At 37.9% G+C, this 24,327-nt stretch overlaps 1 protein-coding gene across 3 annotated transcripts in view; it reads left to right on the plus strand.

Annotated features, from left to right (window-relative positions):
* Positions 1–24,327, plus strand: part of DIP2B (disco interacting protein 2 homolog B) — a 195,816-nt gene that overhangs the window by 101,470 nt on the left and 70,019 nt on the right. For 2 of the 3 annotated variants that reach the window (XM_043965902.1, XM_043965903.1), the window contains exons 4-11: positions 1,086–1,211; positions 13,734–13,946; positions 15,249–15,401; positions 16,704–16,823; positions 19,401–19,598; positions 21,495–21,586; positions 22,242–22,352; positions 23,276–23,399. In XM_043965902.1, the coding sequence (XP_043821837.1) occupies positions 1,086–1,211; positions 13,734–13,946; positions 15,249–15,401; positions 16,704–16,823; positions 19,401–19,598; positions 21,495–21,586; positions 22,242–22,352; positions 23,276–23,399 (1,137 nt within the window). The remainder of the gene's footprint in view (positions 1–1,085; positions 1,212–13,733; positions 13,947–15,248; positions 15,402–16,703; positions 16,824–19,400; positions 19,599–21,494; positions 21,587–22,241; positions 22,353–23,275; positions 23,400–24,327) is intronic. The other variant, XM_043965904.1, reaches the window with a different exon arrangement.

A 24,327-nucleotide genomic window follows, 5' to 3' on the forward strand; every position in this document is an offset into this window, starting at 1 on the left:
AAAAAGAAATGACTGCATGCTCTCAGAAAAACCTAGAGTTATATGAATTGATATAAAGTGAAATGAGCAGAACCAAGAGAACATTGTCTATAGTAACAGAAATACTGTACAACTGTCTGAACCCAGATGGGTTGAGATGAGACATTGTACACAGTAACAGCAACATTGATGTTCAACTGTGAATGACTTAACTGTTCTCAGCAATACAATGATCCAAGACATTTCTGAAAGACATGATGAAAAATGCTGTCCATCTCCAGAGAAAGAACTGATGGAGTCTGAATGCTGACTGATACATACTTTTTCTTTACTTTCTTTTTTTTCCCCTTTGGGGGGGGGAGTCCTGTGTTTTCTTTCACAACATGACTAACATGGAAATATGTTTTGCACTGACTGCACATTTATAACCTACATCAAATTGCTTGTCTTCTCAGTGAGGGGGAGAGGGAGAGAATTTGGAACTCAAAAATTCTTTTAAAAAGGTTTAAATTGTTTTCACATGTAATTGGGGGAAAATAATTAAATTTTTGAAAAAGAAAGAACAGAGTGGGAAAGGAAATGATTTAAGAGGAAATCAAGTTTCTTACTTATGGAGCTAAAGCAGTATTCCCAAGAGTAGTGGAAAGGATAGATAACTTTAGAGCAGGCTATGGGAGAGAAAGAGGGAAAGGGACAGGTTAGGTTAAGGAGGATGGGAATAAGGAAGTGAGCTTTGGGAGAGGGAGAACAGGATTTGAATAATGATGTCTGGCAATTAAAAATCTCTGGGATGGGGAAGGTATGACAGTGAGATTTGGTTAATCATTGATTAATGACTTCAGGTAGATTATTAAAGCTTTCAGGGTGGAGTCCTCCCAGGGTGTTAAGGAGGAGCTCCTGAAATGGGACCAGATAAGAGAAGTTGTTTCCTCCTAGGTAAAATGGAGATAACTATACTTTTGAAATGCCTACCATATGGTAGGGCTGTTGTTTAGAAAGACCTTTGTAAAATTTTAATGAACCTATGAAACATTTTCTCTCTATAATAAGCATTTAAAAATATTTATTAAAAGGGTAAAAAATGCAAAATATTATTAATTTTTCAGATATTCACACAGAAGCTGTACAGGCAGCATTGGCCAAGCATAAAGAACAGAAAATGGCGCTGCCCATGCCAACTAAAAGGCGATCCACGTTTGTCCAGTCTCCTGCAGATGCCTGCACACCCCCAGGTAAGTGTGCCAGTCAGGACTTGTTCTGGGAAGGTTCCTCTGTTAGTATATCTTAAAGAACTTATGTCTTGCTATTGTCATGTGAAGATGGCAGCTATCCTGTCCTCAGCAGCAGCATTTAAAGACATTCTTTTGATTGGCACTTCTTCCACAGTGTCAACAAATTTGGGCCTCCAAAGTGAGAGATTCTGTTCAATTCTATATCTCACTTATTTAACATCTTTTCTTTCAGCAATGAAAATGATACTAGTGTAATCCAATTATAATTGCAGACCAAAGGCTTAGGACCTAAAAGAAAAACTGCTGTGGACAAGTAGGAATTTTAATAAAGATCTAAAATTCAGCCCTCCAAAAACCATTATATGTTTTTTTAAAATACTCATCTTTCTCAGATACTTTCTCACTTTGACATTATTATGAAGAAGGAGATGTAAGCTCACTTTTGTTGCCTACTACAGATTCTTCTCATCCTGACAGTAAGTGATCTTGCAAGGCTCCAGATGAACTGACAGCAGATTTTAAAATCCATTTTTTATAATGGGTCCATGAGGCCAGTAGAAACTAGCATCTTCAATCTAATCCCTGTTCATTGGATATAAATATAAAGTTTAAAGTGTCAGTTAATTGTCAAGCACAAAACCCCTCCTCCCAACATACAGCAGATAGCAGTTCCTGGCCTTGCCCATTAAGAATCTCTTCCAAAGTTTTTTAAGCCTTTCCTTTTGAACAGTTTCTTAGGGAAGAGTGTTTAATGCAGCCTTCTGAAGCCAAGAATGGCAGATCTGTCCCAAAGGCTCACAATTATTTATTCTAAATTTGTTCACACTTGGTTGTTCAATTTTCTGATACAAGTGCCAGTCTCTCCAGGACTTCACATTATTGGTAATAAGTGTATTTTAGTTTTCCTCCTATATTGATCCAAAATGTTTATCCTGTTTTTGTTTTTTGTTAATTGAAACTTTATGTTGTAATCAACTCATTCATAATAGTTTAGTTGTTTAGCTTCTTAGCACGGATATAAATCAATATGAGTAATTTTCTTTTAAGTATTTGGCAACTTGCTCGAATACTTGGGTATGCAGTAGGACCATTAACTGTGTGTGTTTTTCTTTCTTCTTCACATTTGTGGTGTCACTTATGTTTGAGATAGAAATAGCTCTGTGGCTTCAAGTGTTTCCCCAAAAGCTAATAGAGGATACCTCTGGTAGACCATTCCAGTAAAATACATTGTCTCTCTCAGAGTGCTTACAATGAAACCCACTCAGGGAAAATCTTGAACAATTTTCATATATTATTTGTGCTGTACTAATTAGGCTGCCATTAACAAAAGGGTTTTTCATTTGAGTAGTTATGATTCTTTGGCAAAGATTGGGCTGTATTATATCTGAAGGTTAAATTGTGATAAATGGCAAAGGTTTGGGGGGGGGGGTGAGACATTGGTCTCAAAAACAAAGTTCCCCATAGTTACAGAAATCTAGTTCCAGAGAAAGAGAATAGCCTGAGCTTATGACTATAGAGTTAGATGTGTTGCAAAGGGTAATTCAGTGAATGTAGAATCAGGAGAAACTTTTAAAATCTTTGAGTAGTAGCTGCAACTGAATAGTAAATTAGAAATTGCTTTAAAAACATGTCCTGGCTGTTGCTTTAAGAAAGCATAGTCGGTGGGGGCAGCTAGATGGCGCAGTGGTTAAAGCACTGGCCCTGGATTCAGGAGTACCTGAGTTCAAATCCGGCCTCAGACACCTAACACTTACTAGCTGTGTGACCCTGGGCAAGTCACTTAACCCCCATTGCCCCGCAAAAAAACAAACAAAAAAAAGAAAGCATAGTCGGGGCAGCTAGGTGGCGCAGTGGATAGAGCACCGGCCCTGGAGTCAGGAGTACCTGAGTTCAAATCCGGCCTCAGACACTTAACACTTACTAGCTGTGTGACCCTAGGCAAGTCACTTAACCCCAATTGCCTCACTAAAAAAAAAAAAAGAAAAGAAAAGAAAGCATAGTCATTTAGTACTCAGCATAAAGCACTAGGTTTCTAAATACTAATAATTTCCAAGATCTTTCCTCTGCCTTTGAAAGCTATAACATCAGTGTATTTCAATATAGTATGCTTTAGTGTTTAAGTAACTTTAGAAAATATAGCCAGTTCTCCTAAGTTGGCAGGGAAACATTTCCCCCTCCCCCTGCCTCTCCCTCTCCCTCTTACCTCACAAGAGGATTCCTGAACATTCATCTACAACTCAAAATCAAGGTTTGCCGATACAGGGAGATCCCAGGACAAAAGTGGTAAACCTAGATCCCCATCTCTTTCCTGTCAGATTAAGGCACAATCTTTGTGAGAGTACTAAAATGTCTTAGGAACATCTGCAAATAACAAGGAACTCTGAGCCCCTAAATCCCTTTGCTTCCTGTTGGAGTGCAGGCTGTAGGGCCAAAAGAAATCAGGTTTCAGGGAAATACAAGCAAATAACGGATTGTCATTTATGACTCTGCTCCTGTTGAAGTCCATTCACATTCCTTCAAGTAAGTGTATGATTATAGTGACACTGCTAAGTGTAGACTAAGTTGGCACAAATTTAATAGGCTAATGGCTGCAAAATCCCTTCATGTTTGTGGTGGTCAGCATTCACTGACTCTCCTTGATAGAGAGAATTTAGCTTCCTAACCCAAATTTTTTTTCTTACTCTGAGTTGTTACATATATATATTTTGAAGGGAGAGAAACATTTTCTACATAGTTTCAGGAAACAACTTTCTCTGTTTTTGTATCTATTTACTTTGTGACATTGACCTCCTTGTTGTTCCTCACACAAGATGCTCCAACTCCTGACTGCACGTATTTTCACTAGCTTTCCACCATGCCTAACGTGCTCTCTCCATCCTAATCTCCATCTCCTCTTTCCTGACTTTTCTCAAGTCCCATCTAAAGTGCCACCTTTTACAGGAAGTCTTTCCTGATCCCCCTTAAGGGGATCAGCCTTCCAATTTATCCTGTTATATAGCTTGTACATAGCTTTTCGCACATTGTCTTCCTTCTTAGACTGTGAGCTCCTTGAGAGCAGGGATCCTTTTTTGCCTTCCTTTGTATATTTAGTGCTAATCCTACATACTATGCCTTGCTCCTAGTAAATGTTTAATAAATGCTGAGATGAACTGCAAAATGCTGAGATGAACTGCAAAAAAAAAATCATTTTTAAACCTTGATTCTGCTCTTAATTTTGAAGGTATGGTAAATAACTGACAAATGAGATCACTTTTCTTCTGTTTAAATGTCAAAATCTCACTCAGTTACCTCAAGGTTTATTTGATGTGTATGTTAATTTATATCTTATTGATTGGAACATTTAAATAATCTGAATTAGTAGAAAGCTACATAATTCTCTGTCTCTTTGGTCTCGTTCAGATTTTTTTAAGAAAACTTGAATTACTGCCATCTTGGGTTTTTGTGTTTGCTGAAATCATTTACTAATATCACGAGGCAGTTGTTTCAGCTCCTCTTGTAAGAGTTCTTTGTGTAAACATATTCTCATTCATAAGGCTTAACATTGACAAAAACTTCATTTGAAAACTAGGCCTTTTTTTTCCTGTCAGTTTTCTACAATGTTCCATACTTTATTATGGGCTGTGTTAAAGCCCAAAGGAGTAAGATTTCCCCAAAAAAGATATGTTCCACCCCCCCCACCCCCCCCCAAAAAAATAGGTTGCCTTTCTCCAAAAACATATCCAGTCTTTTCATACTGATTAAGTAGCCAAATTCTTGTGAGGGAAACTTAAATTTGTTTTCCTGCCTTAATCAGGCACTTGCTTAAGGGTAATAACACTTTTGTAGGTTAGCCAGTTACCTTTCTAACGTGCGATGATGGACAGATGGAAAGTTTAATTTTTAAACTTGGAAGTAAAAGAATATACAAAGTTGAAATGCTCAGTAACAAGCTGTTCCCTGTATTCCCGTTTTTGTATGTTTGTTTGTTTGGTTTTTGGTCGGGGTAAAGAGGGTTAAATGACTTGCCCAGGGTCACACAGCTAGTAAGTGTCAAGTGTCTGAGGCCGAATTTGAACTCAGGTCCACCTGAATCCAGGGCTGGTGCTTTATCCACTATGCCACCTAGCTGCCCCTGTTCCCTGTATTCTTAAGGTAATTTATTGTCATGTTGAGGAAATTTTCTTCATTCAAAATGCTCATTTATGCACAGTGAAATTTTGGATGCCAGTCAAAGCATGTTGAATAGCCATGGTCCATTAACTTTGACTTCACAGATTCCATTGGCATGGATAGACATAGAACATAAACTTCTCTAATAAGGAATTTGAAGGGAGACAGTTTGAATGATAGAATTTTTTAAAGTTATTTCATTACAGATGTGTGTAGAAATACAAATTGTTGTTGACAATGTATCCTGCCATATCTTCTTTGATGAATAGGGCACCTAGATGGCACAGTGGAAAGAGCACTGGCCCTGAAGTTGGGAGGATCTGACTTCAAAGTTCATCTCTGACACTAGCTGTGTGACCCTGGACCAGTCACTTAATCCCAATTGCCTTAAACATCTGGGGCCATCTCCAGTTGTCCTGATATATATCATGCCACTGGACCCAGACAGCTCTGGAGGAGTGAGGTTGGTGACCTTGCATAGCCCTCCCTCACTTAAAAATCCAATTCACTGAAAGTCATGACATCACCTCCCAATGTCATGGTCCTCTTTGAGAATGAAGGACAAACAACAACATCCTTGATGAATAGCCATAAGTTATTTAAGGGGAGAGAGGGCAGCTAGGTGGCAGAGTGGACAAAGTGCTGGACTTGGAACCAGGAAGTCTCAGGGCAAGTCACACAGCTAGTAAGTCACGAAAGGAACTAAAGTAGGATGGGATAGTTGTTGAATACTCATTATATAAAATGTATTATCCTTTTGGTTTAATTTACCAGTTCATGAAATCTCAAGGTTCAAAGACATTTTCTGAGAAACTCTTACAGTTTTTTCCCCCATCTGAAATACAAACAGAATCCCCACTTAAAGCTATTCACAGGGGCAGCTAGGTGGCACAGTGGATAGAGCACTGGCCCTGGAGTCAGGAAGACCTGAGTTCAAATCCAGCCTCAGACACTTAACACTTACTAGCTGTGTGACCCTGGGCAAGTCACTTAACCCCAATTGCCTCACCAAAAATAAAATAAAATAAAGCCATTCATAACCTAGTGCCTTCCCACATTTCTTCTCTTCTCAAACCCTAGTCCCTTTTCCTTCTACCCTATGATTCAGTATCACTAGACTCCTTGTTCTTCAAACAAGACATTTATTTCCTGCTCTATGTATTTTCACTAGCTGTTTTGTGTGCCTGGAATTTCTCTTCCTTTTCATTTTTGTCTCTTGGATTCTTGTCCTTCCTGGAAGCCTCAGCTCAGCTAAAATCCTACCTTCTTTCTATAAGAGGCCTTTCCTGGTTTCCCTAACCTGGCTCTTTTAGATGCCTTTCATCTGTCCTGTATTTATCTTGTCTGTACTTAATGACTTCCATGTTGTCTCCCTGTTGATGTGTGAGCATCTTGAAGATGAGGACTGGTTTTTGCCTTCCTTGGTATCATCTGTACATAGTTATCCCTTAAAAAATGTTTGTTTACCAACTCCTTCTATGCCTTTGCCTCTCTGAATCCCTAGTTTCCTTCAAAGCTCAGCTCAGTTGTTTCCTTTAACATACCTGAGGCATTTCTTTATCTCTTAGTTTATAGATGAAGAAACAGAGCTTCAAGAGAAGTTAAACAGTTTCCCAGTGGTGTCAGTACCTAATGCTTTTATGGCATCTCCAGCTGCCTTTCAGACATCTCAAACTCAATGTGTCCAATACAGAACTCATTATCTTTCTCTTATCCCCCGCCCTATTAGTGTAGATGGCCAACACTTTAGTGCAGGCCCTCATCACCTCATGCTTGGATGACTGCAATAACCTTCTGGTGTGGGTCTGCCTGCCACGTCTCTCCCCCCCCCCCCCCACACTCCAGTCCATTCTACCTTTGGCCACCAGTGTGATTTTCCTAAAGCACAAGTGTGACTATGTTACCTATTTTTCCCTTTCACCTGAAATCCTCTGTTTGACATTCAATAGCCTTTATAACCCAGCTTCCTCATACCTTTCCTGTCTTTTTATACCTCGCTCTACTTGTGGTAACAAGTTGTTTGTTGTTGTTTGTTTGTCCTTTGTTTTTGAAGAGGACCAATGGCATCATGTATGATGTCTTGACTTGTGCATGAATTGGATTTAACTGAGACAAAGTTACAGTCTCTCTTCCTAGACAATTGAAGTGAATGATCTTGGTGTCCTTGATGCCTGACCAAAGTCTGAGTGCTCCACAGTGCCTGTTTTAGTTGCCTTCATGGCCTTTGGGAAAAACTGTTCTCATCCACCCATTCTGCCAGGGAAGGTCTTCACATACTTGGGGTAGACATTCCCTTAACTCACTGACAGGTTTGAAGCCTATCAGTTACCCTCCATCCAGTGATACTGTCCTTGCTGATATTCTATGGACAAGACACTCCATAGCTCCTAAGTATTTTCTCTGGCTGTCCTTCATGCCTAGAATGCTCTCCCTCCTCATCTCTGCCTACTGTCTTCTCTGACTTCCTTTAAGTCACAACTAAAATCCCTTCTTCTTTCCCAATCCCTTTAATTCCAATCCCTCTATTAAATATTTCCTATTTTTTTCTGTATGTAGCTTGCTTGTACATATGTTTGCTTGTTAGAGTGTATATCAACTGGTGGCTAGCCTTTTGTTGGTGACTTTCTAAAAATCAAAAACTAAGAAGGGAAAACTCTTAAACTCTCTGAAAACTATTATTCAGAAGTTTTAAGTCACTAAAAGTTCCTTAAAGAAAATTTAGTTGAATTGAAATAATAAGCAAAATCACATAATTGACCAAAGAAAAAGACATCAATTAGTAATTTGGAAATCATATTCTGATTTTAAACAGAAATCAAAAGAGTTAAAAAGACAGCTTTCGGGGCAGCTAGGTGGCGCAGTGGATAAAACACCAGCCCTGGAGTCAGGAGTACCTGAGTTCAAATCTGGCCTCAGACACTTAACACTTACTAGATGTGTGACCCTGGGCAAGTCACTTAACCCCAATTGCCTCACTTTAAAAAAAAAGAAAAGAAAGAAAGAAAGAAAAAGACAGCTTTCAAATCCAGTGGAAATCACTGAATCTAAAGGTATGTTATGATAAAGGAAGAAAAGGAAGGAGGGAGAAAGGGGCATAGTTTTAAAAGCCATAAAGTCAGGAATGAAAAATTATAAAAAATATTAGAATAACTGATTGATTTAGCAAATACAAAAAGGCTTTTATGGAAGAGAAATTCTGTTCTTGTCTTTGAAAATCTCTGCCCAAGCCTTTTTTTTTTTCTTTTGAGTTACAGTTTGTAGGTTTCAAGAACAAAGACAAATTTTAGAATGAAAATCAGAAGGGACAAAGTCTAGGCACCTATTTTGGGTCATCAGACAGAACAATCATTATTTAACTTTAGGGCTACACTAGATATTCATTTTCCTAAAATTATTTACTTCTTTAACCACTCCCTCAAAGGATTCTCCTTTTTATCCTAGTCTAAGGATTCTTAAGGTCCCTGAATGTGTTTTTTAAATCTATTTCAATATAATTGATTTCCTTTACAATCCTCTGTATTTTACTTTATGTATTTTTAAAAAACACAATTCTAGGAAGGTATGCATAGGTTTCAGCAGAGTCCCAAAAGGACATAAAAAGATTAACAAAGTTCTAGTCAAAGATGAATGCCTCTGAGGCAGCTAAGTTGTGTAGTGGATAAAACACTGGCCCTGGATTCAAGAGGACCTGAATTCAAATTTGGCCTCAGACACTTGACACTTACTAGCTGTGTGACCCTGGGCAAGTCATTGCCCCCACCCCCCCAACCACCAAAAAAAAAAATGAACATCTCTATTAATTGAATTATTCAAAGATTTCTTCCTTTTCTTAGTCTTTTCATTACTCTAATCCTGTCTAGGTTTAAATGTATTGAACCAGGGCCTAATTCCTATAATCTGGAATAAGAATTTGCCATCGTGTCCTTTTCCAAAATTGGCTAGGCCAATATTAAAGATTTCAACTTAGGGGCAGCTAGATGGCACAGTGGTAAAGCACCAGCCCAGGATTCAGGAGTACCTGAGTTCAAATCCGGCCTCAGACACTTAACACTTACTAGCTGTGTGACCCTGGGCAAGTCCCTTAACCCCAATTGCCTCACTTAAAAAAAAAAAAAGATTTCAACTTAGAATGCTGATTATATTCTGACAAGGTTTTCTTTCAAGATTTTCTGAGCAAGGACTTTAGACTAAATTATTAACCTAATATTATTTTATGCTATGTTTCTGAGGAGGAAACAATGTATGTGTGTGGGCGGGTGAGGCAGGGGGAGTCAGCATATGCTTCCAGATTCCCTCCCCTTTTTTGCTTACCATAGGCTGATCACAAGCATATAATCAATGCCAAGACTTTTCTCCATCTGCTCTTCATGCTCTTCAGTATCAAAATGTAGATTGCTCTACTTGATCCACTCTAAATATGGAACTGTGTGTTTTTGTCTTTAATCCAGATAATGCAGTAAAATATTAAGATAAAAAAACTATTTAGAAGCTATAATAGTATACCAAGAGGCATAATAGAATTGAGAGTATTGTCTTGAATATGTGGCAAGTACAGAAAGCTATGCAGTGGGTGTAGATAAAAGAAGAAAAAGAAAGCAAACTAGTGTTTAAACACAGGAGTCTTCCACCCTTTGATCTCCTCAATTATCAGAAGGCTATTAAAATTAGGGATAGATTGTCTGGGTTGGAGATGGTCCAATTTTAAAGACAATTGGGAACTGAAAATAAACATTGTTCTGCAGGTTTTCTGGCTGGTAGATTGATCACCTTACCCATATTTGTTATAAAATAGATGTTCTAAAACTATATGGCAACTTATATCACCTGAGTTTTTTGGATTAAGTGGTTACCCTCCAAGAACCAATCTCCTGTCTGCAGAGTTTGCCACAAACAAGTTCAAATTTCCCCAAGGCTTTGTTCAGTACTTCACAATTTGGGATATCATCCCATATCTTGTAAGCAGTTGCTTTACTGGGTCCTGTCACACACATCAGATGGTAAACCTTAGCATTATTAAAGATAAGATGAAAAAACATTTAAATAACAGTATGGTTTAAATTTCTCAAAATAACTAGATTTATAATAATTTAAATACATTATAGTTTGTTAATTTTGATTACATTCCAAATATACTTAGGCCTTGTGAACTATTAGTGTTTTCAAGTCATATATGAATTTGTTTCAGTTTAAATAAATAAGTAGATAGGTGGGTAAATAAATAAATGTTCTTGGTATCTGGCATAGTTGATTTTTTCCTTCAGTGGTTAGATTCAGTGAGCCTACAAGAGGAGTCAGAAGAGTGGGCAGTTCTGATCTTTAAAAAACTTCTTACAAGGGGGCGGCTAGGTGGCGCAGTGGATAAAGCACCGGCCCTGGATTCAGGAGGACCTGAGTTCAAATTCGGCCTCAGACACTTGATACTTACTAGCTGTGTGACCCTGGTCAAGTTACTTAACCCCCATTGCCCTGCAAAAACAAACAAACAAAAAAAACTTCTTATAAGAATTCAGAAGGTTCCTTACTTCTATGTAGTTGGCCATGAAAGTCTTTCAGAGCAGGTAGTTCATTGTCATTCTGGTTTCTGTCAGCTATTGGATAGCCTGAGGCTAAATATTTAATTTGAAGAAAATATCTGTAATTTATTTTTTAGGCACAAATCTGCCAAAGAACTTTATTAAATTAAATAATTATAAGAAGCTCTGCTTAGAAAGAAAATCCCAAAAGACAGAAATTCATCTTACCTTTGAAATTTTCTCCACCTTATCCTTTTTTGACCTAGACAAATATAATCAAGGTCAGACTGGTGGGGACAGAGTCTAGGATTCATCATACAGAACAGTAATCTCTTAGATTTTGGCACACTGGGGAAATCAGTTCCCTAAATTATATTCTTTCCCTCTAAGAATCTTTTTTATCCTGGTCAGAGATGAAGATACTTCTATTATTTTAATTCAAAGATTTTTTTCTTTTCTTTAACTTGATGATGATATTCAGCCATTTTTAGTTGACTCTCTGTGACCCCATTTGGGGTTTTCACGCAGATATACCGAAGTGGTTTATCATTTCCTTGTCCATTCCTTGTACAGATGAGGAAACTGGTGTAAACAAGGGTTAAGTGACTTGTCCAGCTAGTAAGTGTCTAAGGTCAGATTTGAACTCAATAAAACGAGTCTTCCTGACTCCAGGCCTGGCACTCTATCTGCCCTTCTTTGACTTATCATGGCCCTAATTCAGTCAAGGATTCATGGAATGGAGCCACTACTTTTATTTGGATTAATTAAAACCTTCCCTCTCTAGTATGGTTACCATCCTAATTTTCTCTTTCCTAAACTTTGCTTTAGTTTCCCTTTTGTAAAGGATATTAAAAGGATTTCAGACTGGGATTTTGATTACATGCTAATCAAATTATCTATTCAGGGGGACTTTTGACTAAAACATTTTGCTAATATTATTTTGGAAAATATTGCCTAAAGGGAAGGCAATAGTATTGGGAATAAGGGGAAGAGGGTATCAGTATGCTTCCTCATCTCTTCATAAAATGTCTCCCAAATAGGACTTTAAGAATAGTTACTTAGAATTCTGAAGATTAAGGAAGCGGTGGTAGACTGCTACTACTTTTTCCCTTATTTTTTCTTCTAATTTCTAATTATTAGCCCTTTTTTTCCTGTTCTGAACTAAGTATATTCAAAAGAAGATGCTCATTCCTTAACTTCCCTCCTTACTCTTGACTTGCAGAACTCAGATTATATATTTGACCAGCTGAAGAGGAAGCCTGAAGTAGTGGTTACAAAGGCAGCCTTTGAAAGAGGCTAATTCCTCTTAATCCTAGTGCCTTCCATCTGTTAATTATTTCCTATTTATCCTGTATATACCTTACTTTGTTTTTGTTTTTGTTTTTTTGCATTTTGTCTCTGCCACTAGATTGTAAGCTCCTTGAGGGCAAGAACTATCTTTTTCCTCTTTTTGTATCCCCACTGTTTAGAACAGTACCTTGCACAGAGTAAGCACTTAATAAGTGGTTATTGATTGGTATCTTTTCCTGCTGTCAGAACCAGAGAGAATGCCTTAATTATTGCTCTCCCCACCCCAATTTTCCAGGATCCTCTAAGGCAGATAGAAGGAAAGAAATCCAAAGTTGATGTATTTTGTAATGACAGGTTGTAAAGATTTAACCATTTTTGTATATTTCAGTACCTCCTAGTTGTTAGCTCGTTTCTCTTCCTCAGATCAGATATTTTTTATCTCCCCACTGCTGGAATATGTCTTCTGTGGACAGGAACTGGTTTTTTGTTGTTGTTGTTGTTGTTGTTTTTTGGGTTTTTTTAGTTTGGGTTTTTGTCTTTGTATCCCCATCTCTTAGCACAGTGCCTTGGGTATATTAGGCCCTTAAAATGTTTTTTGTTCTTCTTGTTAGTGGATCCTGTTAGTAAATTTTTTGATTATGCTATTGGGAAAGAGGGAAGGGAAGACAATTTATATAGCATCTACTACTTGTTAATCACTGTGATCTCATTTGATCTTCACAACAATCCTGTAAGTAGGTACTAGTATCCCTATTTTAAAGTTAAGGAAACTGAGACCAATAGAGATGGTGACTTGCTCAGGGTCACATAGCTAGTATCTGAGATCAGATCTTCCTTCCTTCAGGCCCAGCACTCTATCCACTGTAACACCTAGCTGTCTAAGCCAAAGTTTTTGGTTTTTGTTTTTCGCAGGGCAATGGAGGTTAAATGACTTGCCCAGGGTCACACAGCTAGTAAGTGTCAAGTGTCTGAGGCCGGATTTGAACTCAGGTCCTCCTAAATCCAGGATTGGTGCTTTATCCACTGCACCACCTAGCCGCCCCCTAAGCCAAAGTTTAATTTAAACTACATTTTACATTTCCACAGTTCCCTATGGAATTCATTCTTCATGTCTTTTTTTTTGGAGATTGAAAGATCCACTAATAAGTGATTTTCAAACCTGCTTCTTCCAGTAGATAGTAAGCTTTTCCAGTATAGAAATTGAGAGAGGTTTCTGAATACTAAAAATATTTGAAAATTGTAAAAAGTTTAGCATTAACATTGTATAATAAGCCCAAAACTAGAATTAAGGTAACTGAAGATTCAGAGAGAGAGATAGACAGATATCCTCTAAATGGGTATGCATGTATGTATGTATGTATGTATACATATATGCATGCATGCATACATACAGCTTTTGTTTCCATCTGGGTCTATGGATAATTATTAACATTGTCTTCTGAGAAAGCTTATAAATCCACAGGAGGAATGTTTTGCCCGTTTAGAATCCAATGTTTGAACTGTGAGAGAGGACCGAAAGGTCTGTGTTCTAGGCAGGATGGAGAACTTCTTTCTGATTTACTTCATACAGACACATCTTCTGCCTCTGAGGATGAGGGCTCTCTGAGACGACAGGCTGCTCTCTCTGCTGCCTTGCAACAGAGCTTACAGAATGCTGAGTCCTGGATCAACCGCTCAATTCAGGGATCATCCACTTCTTCATCAGCATCTTCTACACTGTCCCATGGAGAGGTCAAAGGAACCACTGTGTCACTAGCTGATGTATTTGCCAGTACTCGAATAGGTAGGAGCTGAATATCCCCAAGAAATCCGTTGTGTTCTCTTTGGTTAATTTTGACCGTCTGTATCCAAAGATTGGTTTATGTTTAAGTCAGAGTCTTTGATTTTTCACAATGACCTGAATATGTACAATCAGAGAGAGGCTAACACCAATGGGGAAAGGGAAGAAGTTCTCGCAGTACAGTTATGATGGCTACCATCTGTGATATTGGTCTATATTATTATCCACCTGAAGCCATAGCTATTTCCATAGCAACATTCAAGCTGTGAGAGACAATGCCAGTCTTAATGTGTGTGGTGGTTCCCTTAAGACTGTGAAAATTTGTAATGGCCCAGATTCTCTTAATCTTTGTTGTAATTTTTTAAACAAACAAAAAAATCAAATGAGAAAACTTCTTTGGGAGTATAGCAACAGAGCCTTTATTCCTATCCATAAGATTGGCCTTAGTTGTTCTTGCTGCTATGATGTTGCTACACGTTGGAGTACTCAAGCTAAGAATTTCATGTTCTGTGTAAGTTGCTAAGTACTGCTGATTGCTACCATATGAAATAAGTTTGTTTGGCTCCGCTTTAATGTTGTGTGTGTATGTGCGTATGTAAGGAAATATGTTATCCATCTCTGAAATTTATCTTGGTTCGGGTTTTTTTGTTTGTTTGTTTTTGCTTAGTCTCATGCAAGTTGACATATGATACATATTAACATTAGGCTATTATGATTACTTCTCCTTCCCCTCCTCCCACTGTCAATTGTATTTTGTTGGGTTTTTTGACACAGTGGTGTTTTTTCTGTTATTCTGTATATGTTTGTGAGTCTGATTTCTAAACAAAAAAATTTGTAAAACTTTTCCATTCAACACTATAATTTTTAAAGAATTCTGTAATGGTCATGGTCAACCAAGAGACAGACTGTCCAGACACCCAGGCTAAGAATCACTGGAATCTTTCATTTCTTGCATCTCCTACACCACTTCCTTCTCTCTCCCAACATGTATGAATGAGTAGTAGAGGTTTCATAGTATAGCCACAAGTTCTGTGTGTTCCTTTACATTCTTACTGTCTCCTGCTTCCTGATTGGGGAATAAAATCCAAAAGTGTGATAGCTGGGTCAAGTTTTTTGAAAAGCATTATTTGCATATAATTTGATTACCTGCTAATGGATTTCAATTAAATGGTTGTTTAACAGGGCCAAATCTTGTGTGGTTTTCTTCTCTATAAAAGTCAAACTGGTGGTTGAATATGACAATATTTAGGTCTGTTTTTTACTGATAGTATTTTGTGTCATACATTTTTTTTCTCCCTTCTCTAGAGAATTTCTCTGCTCCCCCTGATGTCACAACTACCTCTTCCTCTTCATCTTCCTCCTCGATTCGCCCAGCAAATATTGACCTGCCCCCCTCGGGGATAGTTAAAGGCATGCACAAAGGGTCTAACCGCTCCAGCCTTATGGATACAGCCGATGGTATGGCTGCTTTTGGTGGGCATCCTTAACCAGAAAAGAAAAAGAAGTTGAAATAGTTTATTTCAATTTTTATTAGTGTCTCACAATGAAAGTAATTGTAATTTTCTTCCCAAATTGCTAGCAACAAATGCTCTTGTACTTTGTTTTCTTTTTCTTTTTTGCCGAGCAATGAGGGTTAAGTGACTTGCCCAGCATCACACAGCTAGTAAGTGTCAAGTGTCTGAGTCCGCATTTGAACTCAGGTACTCCTGAATCCAGAGCTGGTGCTTTATCCACTAGGCCACCTAGGCTGCCCTTTTGTACTTTCTTGTAAGTGCATGGGTATCTATTTATAATCACAGAGCATTTCCCATGAGGTACTTTGAACAAAAAATGACTTTGAAGAACAATAACAGATGTTCTTATACCTTTTTTGTTTGTTTGGTCATAGGCCCATTTTGCATTATCAGAGAGAATGCTTGTGGACCCTTCTCAGAGTAATGTTTTATAAATGCACAAAATAAAATACGTAGGATTTTAAAGGAAACCAATTACATTGCCATACATTTTGCAGACAGGAAGACTTCAGTCAGGTGCTATCTAGTGGCAGGTGTAATAACTACAGTAATTTCTAGTTATGATTGTAAAGATTATTTAGAGATCAGCAACTGTAATGTGATATGAAAATATCACGATTTCTTCTGGTGGCAAAGTCATAGATAATGTTAATAGTACTGTGATTTGTTGCCTATATTTATCAGTAAATTTTTAAATTTCACTTACAGGTTAGTGAAAATAAAGGTGGTTTTTTTCCCCATCCAAGTTCACAGACCTTTTGAAGTCTATCCAGGGAGCCCTTAGGTGTCTGTAGACCTCAGGTTAAGAACCCCTAAGATAAAAGATGAAAGAAGAAATGAAATATTGGATTAACATACTAATAGCAGCATTTATTGTTTTTATTCCTTATTACAATCATAAAAACTAATGGGGGGGTGGCTAGGTGGCGCAGTGGATAAAGCACCGGCCCTGGATTCAGGAGTACCTGAGTTCAAATCCGGCCTCAGACATTTGACACTTACTAGCTGTGTGACCCTGGGCAAGTCACTTAACCCCCATTGCCCTGCAAAAAAAAAAACAACAACAAAAAAACAAAAAAAAAAACCTAATGGGTACGTATCTATAGCTAATTGAAGCTATTGAAATCAATTAAAATTTTTTTAGTTCATATCATGAAAAATAGAAGTGTCTATGATGAGAAATGAATTTAAAATCATTATATCAATGAATTTCACAATTTAAACATAATAACTTTCTTTCTTGTAGGTGTTCCTGTCAATAGCAGAGTCTCTACAAAAATTCAGCAACTTCTGAATACTCTGAAACGACCTAAAAGACCGCCCTTAAAGGAATATTTTGTAGATGATTCTGAAGAAATTGTAGAAGGTAGTAATATGTCTGCCAAACACAAAGTATGAACTTGCTTTTTAAACAAAGGGTATCAGCTCTGTTTCAAGATCTCATGATTTCATTTGAGCATTTGGCATTAGGTGGGGACTGGGGGGTGGAGATTAGGGAAGATTTCATGTAGAAGACGTTACTTGAACTGAATCTTGAAGTTAGAGATTCTAGAAAGTAGACATTAGGAGGGAATACATTTCAGTCATTCCTTGGGGAATGGCCAGCGCAAGGACAGAGAGACAGATCTGTCTCTCATTTTAAAAAGGAACTAACTCTAGAACCTAAGCAGTTTAGGTGCTCAGGGGGACAGAGAAATACAACTTCTGACCTCAGAGAACTTAGAGTTAGATGGAAATGAGATATAGGTAATTGAAAAGGTAACTATCACTGTCAACAAATTTTTATCGAAAGCCTGCTATATTCAGGGTTTTTTTGTCTTCCCAGGTATTTTAAAAACCATCATTTATTAGCACGATAATATTCCATCACCTTTATATACTATCACTTGTTCGGCCATTTCCCAACCAATGAGCATCCTTTCAGTTTTCGGTTCTTTTCCACTACAAAAAGAACTGCTATAAATATTTTTGTAACTATGGGTCCTTTTCCACTTGCTTTGGTCTCTTTAGGGATAGACCTAGTAGTGGGATTGCTTGGTCAAAGAGTATATAGTTTAATCACAGTTTGGGTATAGTTTCAAATTGCTCTCCCGGAGGGTTAACCTAGTTTACATCTCCATTAGTGTACTCATTTTCTCATAGCCTTTGTCATCTTCCTTTCTTGTCATCTTAACCAATCTGATGGTGGTGAAATGGTACCTCAGAGTTTTGTTTTGTTTTTTTTTGAGGGGCAATGAGCGTTAAGTGACTTGCCCAGGGTCACAAGCTAGTAAGTGTCAAGTGTCTGGGGCTGGATTTGAACTCAGGTCCTCCTGAATCCAGGGCCAGTGCTTTATCCACTGTACCATCTAGCTGCCCCCTCAGAGTTGTTTTAACTGGTATTTCTTTTATTAGTAATTTAGAGCACTTCTTTCAAATGACTATTAATAGGTTGTATTTCTTTCTCTGAAAACTATGTTTTCATCTCCTTTGACCATTTATGAATTAATTTATGATCATTAAAACTAATGTATATAGTATAGGGGAATAGTCTTTTTTCTTGAAAAGTTGACTTAGTTCCCTATATGTCTTAAAAATGAGACCTTTATCAGAGAAACTTGTTGCAAAGATTTTTTTCCTCAGTTTCCTGCTTTTCTTCTTCTTCTTCTTTTGGGCGGGGCAGTGGGGGTTAAGTGACTTGCCCAGGGTCACACAGCTAGTAAGTGTCAAGTGTCTGAGGTCGGATTTGAACTCAGGTACTCCTGAATCCAGGGCCAGTGCTTTATCCACTGCGCCACCTAGCTGCCCCCCTCCTGCTTTTCTTCTAATTTTATCTCTATTGATTTTGTTTGTACAAAATCGTTTTAATTTTATGTAATCAAAATTAACCATTTTACTTCCTTTGAACTCTTTATCTCTGGTTTGTTCACCATGATATCTCTCTGCTCTTTATACCTAAAAAGGTTTTCCAGAACAGGTAGTACTTGGATGCACTCCCCCCTGCCTCACCTCCACCTTCTGGAATGTCTGGCTTTGAGACTCAGCTCAAGTCCCACCTTCTACCTGAAACATTTCCTGATTCTTCTCCCTAAAAATCTCCCACCACCCTTCCTCACTGAACTTTCTTGATTTTTTTTTTTTTTGGTCTCAGCCTGGTTTTTTGTGGGTTTTGCCGTTCCAGCTTTTTTGCTGGGCAATGAGGGGCAATGACTTGCCCAGGGTCACATAGCTAGTAAGTGTCAAGTGTCAAGTGTCTGAGGCCGAATTTGAACTCAGGTCCTTCTGAATCCAGGGCTGGTACTCTATCCACTGCGCCACCTAGCTGCCCCTCTTGAGTTTATTATGTATTTAGTCTGCTTATGCTTAACATATATATGTCATCTCTCTCAGTAAAGTATTAGCTCCTGGAAAACAGGGACTATTTATTTCATTGTTGTGCTTCTGACCCCTAAACAACTAGTATGATGCCTGGCACATAGCAGGAGCCTAATATATGCTTGCTGATAGATAATAGAGAGCTATTTATTATAATTTCTTCCACGATAAGAGATTGAACAAATTTTCACAGAGAAATGAACAAATAAATTAGACCTACTTTGAAAATTTATATCTTTAGCTATAGTGCCTAGCTACCCAAATGGACACTTATTAAATGTTTAAGTTGAATTGAGCTCCAAAGTGAATTTAAAACCAAGTTAATGCAATAGTGGGTTCATTTCCAGAAGCAGTAGGTTAATTTATTTCACTTGAAAGACTTCAAGTAATAGCTAGATAACCACTTGTTCATAGATCTTGCCTTTACAGATGCCAGTTCAACTACTAGTTAAATTAGCTATTCTCTGAGGTCCCTTCTAATGCAGAGATTTTATAAGGAAGGAAGAATTCACTTCAAATAGGGCCTTAAAGTGTATGAGTTCTTTCATGGCTCCTTTTAATTTAATATTGTTTCCTTCTGCATATCCAGTACCTCAAGCGGACCCAAACCAGCCTAAACCAGAAGGACGTCAAATGACTCCTGTGAAGGGAGAGCCATTAGGAGTCATCTGTAACTGGCCCCCTGCCCTAGAATCAGCCCTGCAACGGTGGGGGACTACTCAGGCCAAATGCCCTTGTCTGACTGCACTTGATGTCACAGGGAAGCCAGTTTATACTCTAACATATGGTGAGCTTAAGAGATTTCAGCTTCTGCTTGTTCTCCTACTTCTGGGATATCATAAGATACACGAGTTTGTCGCAAAAAAGACAGCTCTTCCAGAATTATGTGTGGTGGGAGGTTTGCAGACAAAAATAACAGTGTTTTTTTAGCATGATATTCAATAATTACTAATCTTGGTATTTCAGCAGCCCTTTTAAATTAGGCAACTGGCTCTTCAGTACTAAGTATATTGTCAAGTATTTCCATTTTCCATAGTAATGGTTGAAGGCCTGCCAATATTTTAAAACTCTAAAGAGAGGTTTGGTAGCAGGGAAGGAAAGAGATTTCCTAACAGTTGATGTCCTGAGCACAAGGAAGAAGATTTAAAGGTACAAAACCCGATAATATTCTAGTGAAGGAGTTAATTTATAGGAATTTTGGCTTTTGTTTATTCATTTTTACTACAAGTAGTATATACGAAAAACCCCACACTAACATCATTTGTAGCAAAAAAAAGCTAGAAGCTTTCCCAATAATTCAGGAATAAAACAAGAATTCTTTCTTTCCTCATTGTTATTTTTGTTTTGTTTTGCTTTTTTGTTTTGGTGAGGCAATTGGGGTTAAGTGACTTGCCCAGGGTCACACAGCTAGTAAGTGTTAAGTGTCTGAGGCCAGATTTGAACTCAGGTCTTCCTGAATCCAGGGCCAGTGCTCTTTCTTTCTTTTTTTTTTTTAGTAAGGCAATTGGGGTTAAGTGACTTGCCCAGAGTCACACAGCTAGTAAGTGTTTAGTGTCTGAGGCCGGATTTGAACTCAGGTACTCCTGACTCCAGGGCCGGTGCTCTATCCACTGTGCCACCTAGCTGCCCCCCACCATTGTTTTTTAAAGTCTAGTGTTATCAACAAGAAAAGATTAAGGATTTAATGGCATAAACTTTGGTAAAGAAGAAACAAAATGATCCCTATTTGATGATGACATGATCATTTACTTAGAAAACTCCAGAAAATCATGAAAGAAACAAATTAAAGCAGTTGATAACTTTAGTAAAATAAAAGGATATAACATCAGTGCACAAAAATCAACAGCATTTCTATACACTAAGAAACGCCAGAAGGATAGAATCAAAAGAACTATCCCATTCAAAATAAAGTAGAATACATAAAAATATCTGGAAGCCAGTCTGCCAGAACCCTTGAGATTTGTAAAAATGCAATTACAAAACACTCTAAAGAAGAAAGTTTTTTTGTAGCAATCATTTCTTGCTATCCTTTCCACCACTGTTGGAATGATTGCTCCATTGTAACAAAGAAAGTTATGTAAAACCTACCAGGATATGAACTGTTCTTTATTTTTTGTTACAAAGGGTAGCTCATAAAATATGGGATTTGGGAAATATATATTTCAGAATAAAGGTCATATAAAAAGAAATTATTTCAATAAAATTAGCATTTTTGAAAAATTTAGATTACTTTTTCAATGCACTGTTAGTGGACATACCAAAGAAGCTTTGAGATGATCCTTTACTGCAAGTAGGGCAGTCTTATTAGACGGGTGAAATATGTACATGGGAAATAATAGAGATCAGTAATACTAGTAATCATGAAGATGCCTTTCACAGTACCACTTTCTTGTCAGAAACATTGGTGCCAGTGGACTATCAGTTCCATGAGGGAAGGGATGTTTTTGTTTTTGTCATTGGATAGCTCCTTGAATAGCCCCTGACAAATAGTAGCACACCAAATACATTTTTGCTTGATTAACCTGAACCATATTGGAGTTTGTTTTATTGTCCCATCCCCAGCCTAATCAGTGCCTCTATAGGAGCACTGGCATTGCTTTTTGCAATGTGAAAACCACATTGCCTAGGCACCAGATGAATTCAACCTATATAGTCCATTGTAAAATTGTCTTTTTCTTTCCAGGAAAATTATGGAGCAGAAGCCTCAAGTTGGCCTACACATTGCTTAATAAATTGGGGACAAAAAATGAACCAGTATTAAAACCTGGAGATAGGGTAATTTTTTAAAATGTCTTTGGTGGTGGGGTCATTGAAGTGACAATAATATTTTTTAAAAACAGCATCATTAAAGCATTTATTTTTCAGAAAAAGACAGTCATGTTGAGCTTTCTGTCACTACTTCTTAGAATCACGAAAACTCATTGCAGCCATTCTCCTCCTGGACATAATACTGTATTGTAATTTTAGTGCTGTTGGATTGGAGGGAAATATTGACTTTTTACTTTAATCAGGTTTTCGTTTCATGTGTCCATCTCTTGTTAATCACTTAAATGTTGGGCTGCCAGAACAACAAAGAAGGAAGAGCTTAGGCCTTTTATAGCCTAACCACCTTCAAACAGAACTTTGAGAGTGATAGCAGCTGAATCAGTGCTAACACTAAGAACAGTTTCAAAATTTATCCTACCTTAGGAACAGGATCAAAAAATAACATTTTCATTGCTGTCCACCAAAATTGCCATGGAGGTAATCATGGAAGAGCCAAGATATTTTAAAGTATTTTGCTATCTTATTTTTGTTAGCTTAATTTACTCCAGAGTAAACATCTTACTCTTTATACTGGAATCTTTGCATTAGAAGCTGTCTGACACTGTAGAGTATGGCACTGAGAACTTTATCTTTGTTTCTAATTGAATGTCTTTATGAATTTTAGGTGGCCCTGGTCTACCCCAACAATGACCCTGTCATGTTCATGGTGGCTTTTTATGGATGTCTCCTAGCAGAAGTGATCCCTGTACCTATAGAAGTGCCACTTACTAGAAAGGTAACCCTGACAAAGCCAAAAGGCATGATAGTGGGATAGGAGATATTAAAATATCTATTTTGGATAGTGCATTTCAGTTATTCTGAGTGTAAGGTGCTTACTTTCTGACAGTTTTCCTGAGAATTCAGAAAAGATATAGAAACATACATTTTTCATATGTACATAGGGGAATGGATGTAGAGTTGTAAGAGAACTTAGAGGGGATCACCCCATTGCCATTTTTTGCAACTAGATGTGCTGAGGCTCATGGAATTTAAGAGATTTTTCCAGAGTCATGAACACAGTGAGTTTTAGAGGAAAGTTTTGAACCTAAACCTTCTAATTGCAAATCCAGCTAAATGAAGGAGGGGCTATTCCTTTCCTTGCACTTCTGGTTCATAAAAGTGTCATGAAACATACTTGACTTTTTCACTACTACTACATATTATTATTATTATTATTATAACTAGTATTTATATAACACTTTAAGGTTTGCAGAACACTATATGTAAGTTCCATATGAGCAGACATATCTTACTGTCCTAAGCAACTAGTATAGTTCCCAGCATTTAACAAATGCTAATTGACTAGTTAATTTACTGGGACATTGAGAGAAACTAGTCCTTTAGTGAAAAGTTCCAGCATTTATCTCAAGCCAGATTGAAAGAGCACCATTTTTGATTTATGAATAAATGGGAAAATTGGGGGAAATTGGGATTAATTTTCAGCAGTATGGAACAGTTTGGTAGAAATGTTATCTAGAAGATAACATTTTCCAACTTTGTATAAGAAGGTTACTTAAATTTCAAGCCATTGACAATGCGGGAATGTCACCATACCATTAGTACACAAGTAAAACAGAATTACCATGGGTTAGATTTTTGGTGAGTATAAGGTCAGTTTGTACTTCTCTCACAGTAATACTGTTTTATTTTCCTCCACAGGATGCTGGAGGACAGCAAATTGGCTTCTTACTGGGAAGTTGTGGTGTTACCTTGGCTCTCACCAGTGAGGTTTGTCTGAAGGGGCTTCCAAAAACTCAGAATGGAGAAATTGTACAGTTTAAAGGTTAGTGGAGAACTCACTTGGGTTCTGTGAGATTTAAAATTGGATATTAGATCATAAATCTCCCTACTTAACCTTTCCCTTAATTTATCTCCCAGACTAGTAAATGGAAGAAGCTTTTGGTTTTCTAGATAGACCTTTTATTGTTATGGTAGTCACAAGGTGATGTTGATTAGAAGGATAGGAAAGTAGAAACACAATACAAATCGTCTTAAGTCTACGCTTAGTCTATATTCCTTATAAAAACTCACCAAAACCGAAGGCCACCTTTGGAGAGAGAGAGACCATCTGTGCAGCGCAGTCAGGAGACCAGCAGAGCAGGAAAAAGCCCCCACTTCCGTTCTCTCCTTGCCTTTTAAGCTCGCACCCCGGAAGTCGAGTGCATAGCAGGCAGTCTGACGTGCGTAGCAGGCACACTGGCGTGCATAGCTCATGCCATTGGTCTCCTCCCCAAAAGGGTGGTCTTTAAGAAAACCTGGCGTCTTTCAGTTATCCTAACCAACTGTTAAAAAACTTTCATATTTTTTTTACCACAGTTCAGAAGGTCACTTGCACAATTATGAGATTGAGAAGGCAGAGCTAGATGTGTTTGCTTGGAAAAATGCGGGGCTTTTAGTTAAGAAGTGATTATTGGGGGGGGGGGGCGACAGTGGCTAGGTGGCACAGTGGATAAAGCACCAGCCCTGAATTCAGGAGTTCCTGAGTTCAAATCCGGCCTTAGACACTTGACACTTACCGGCTGTGTGACCCTGGGCAAGTCACTTAACCCCAATTGCCCCACACAAAAAAAAACAAAGAAGTGATTATGGGGGGCTGCTAGGTGGCACAGTGGATAAACACTGACCTTGGATTCAGGAGGACCTGAGTTCAAATTCGACCTCAGACACTTAACACTTACTAGCTCTGTGGCCCTGGGCAAGTCACTTAAACC

This window comes from Dromiciops gliroides, chromosome 5 (genome assembly GCF_019393635.1).
Source record: "Dromiciops gliroides isolate mDroGli1 chromosome 5, mDroGli1.pri, whole genome shotgun sequence".
Classification (NCBI taxonomy): domain Eukaryota; kingdom Metazoa; phylum Chordata; class Mammalia; order Microbiotheria; family Microbiotheriidae; genus Dromiciops; species Dromiciops gliroides.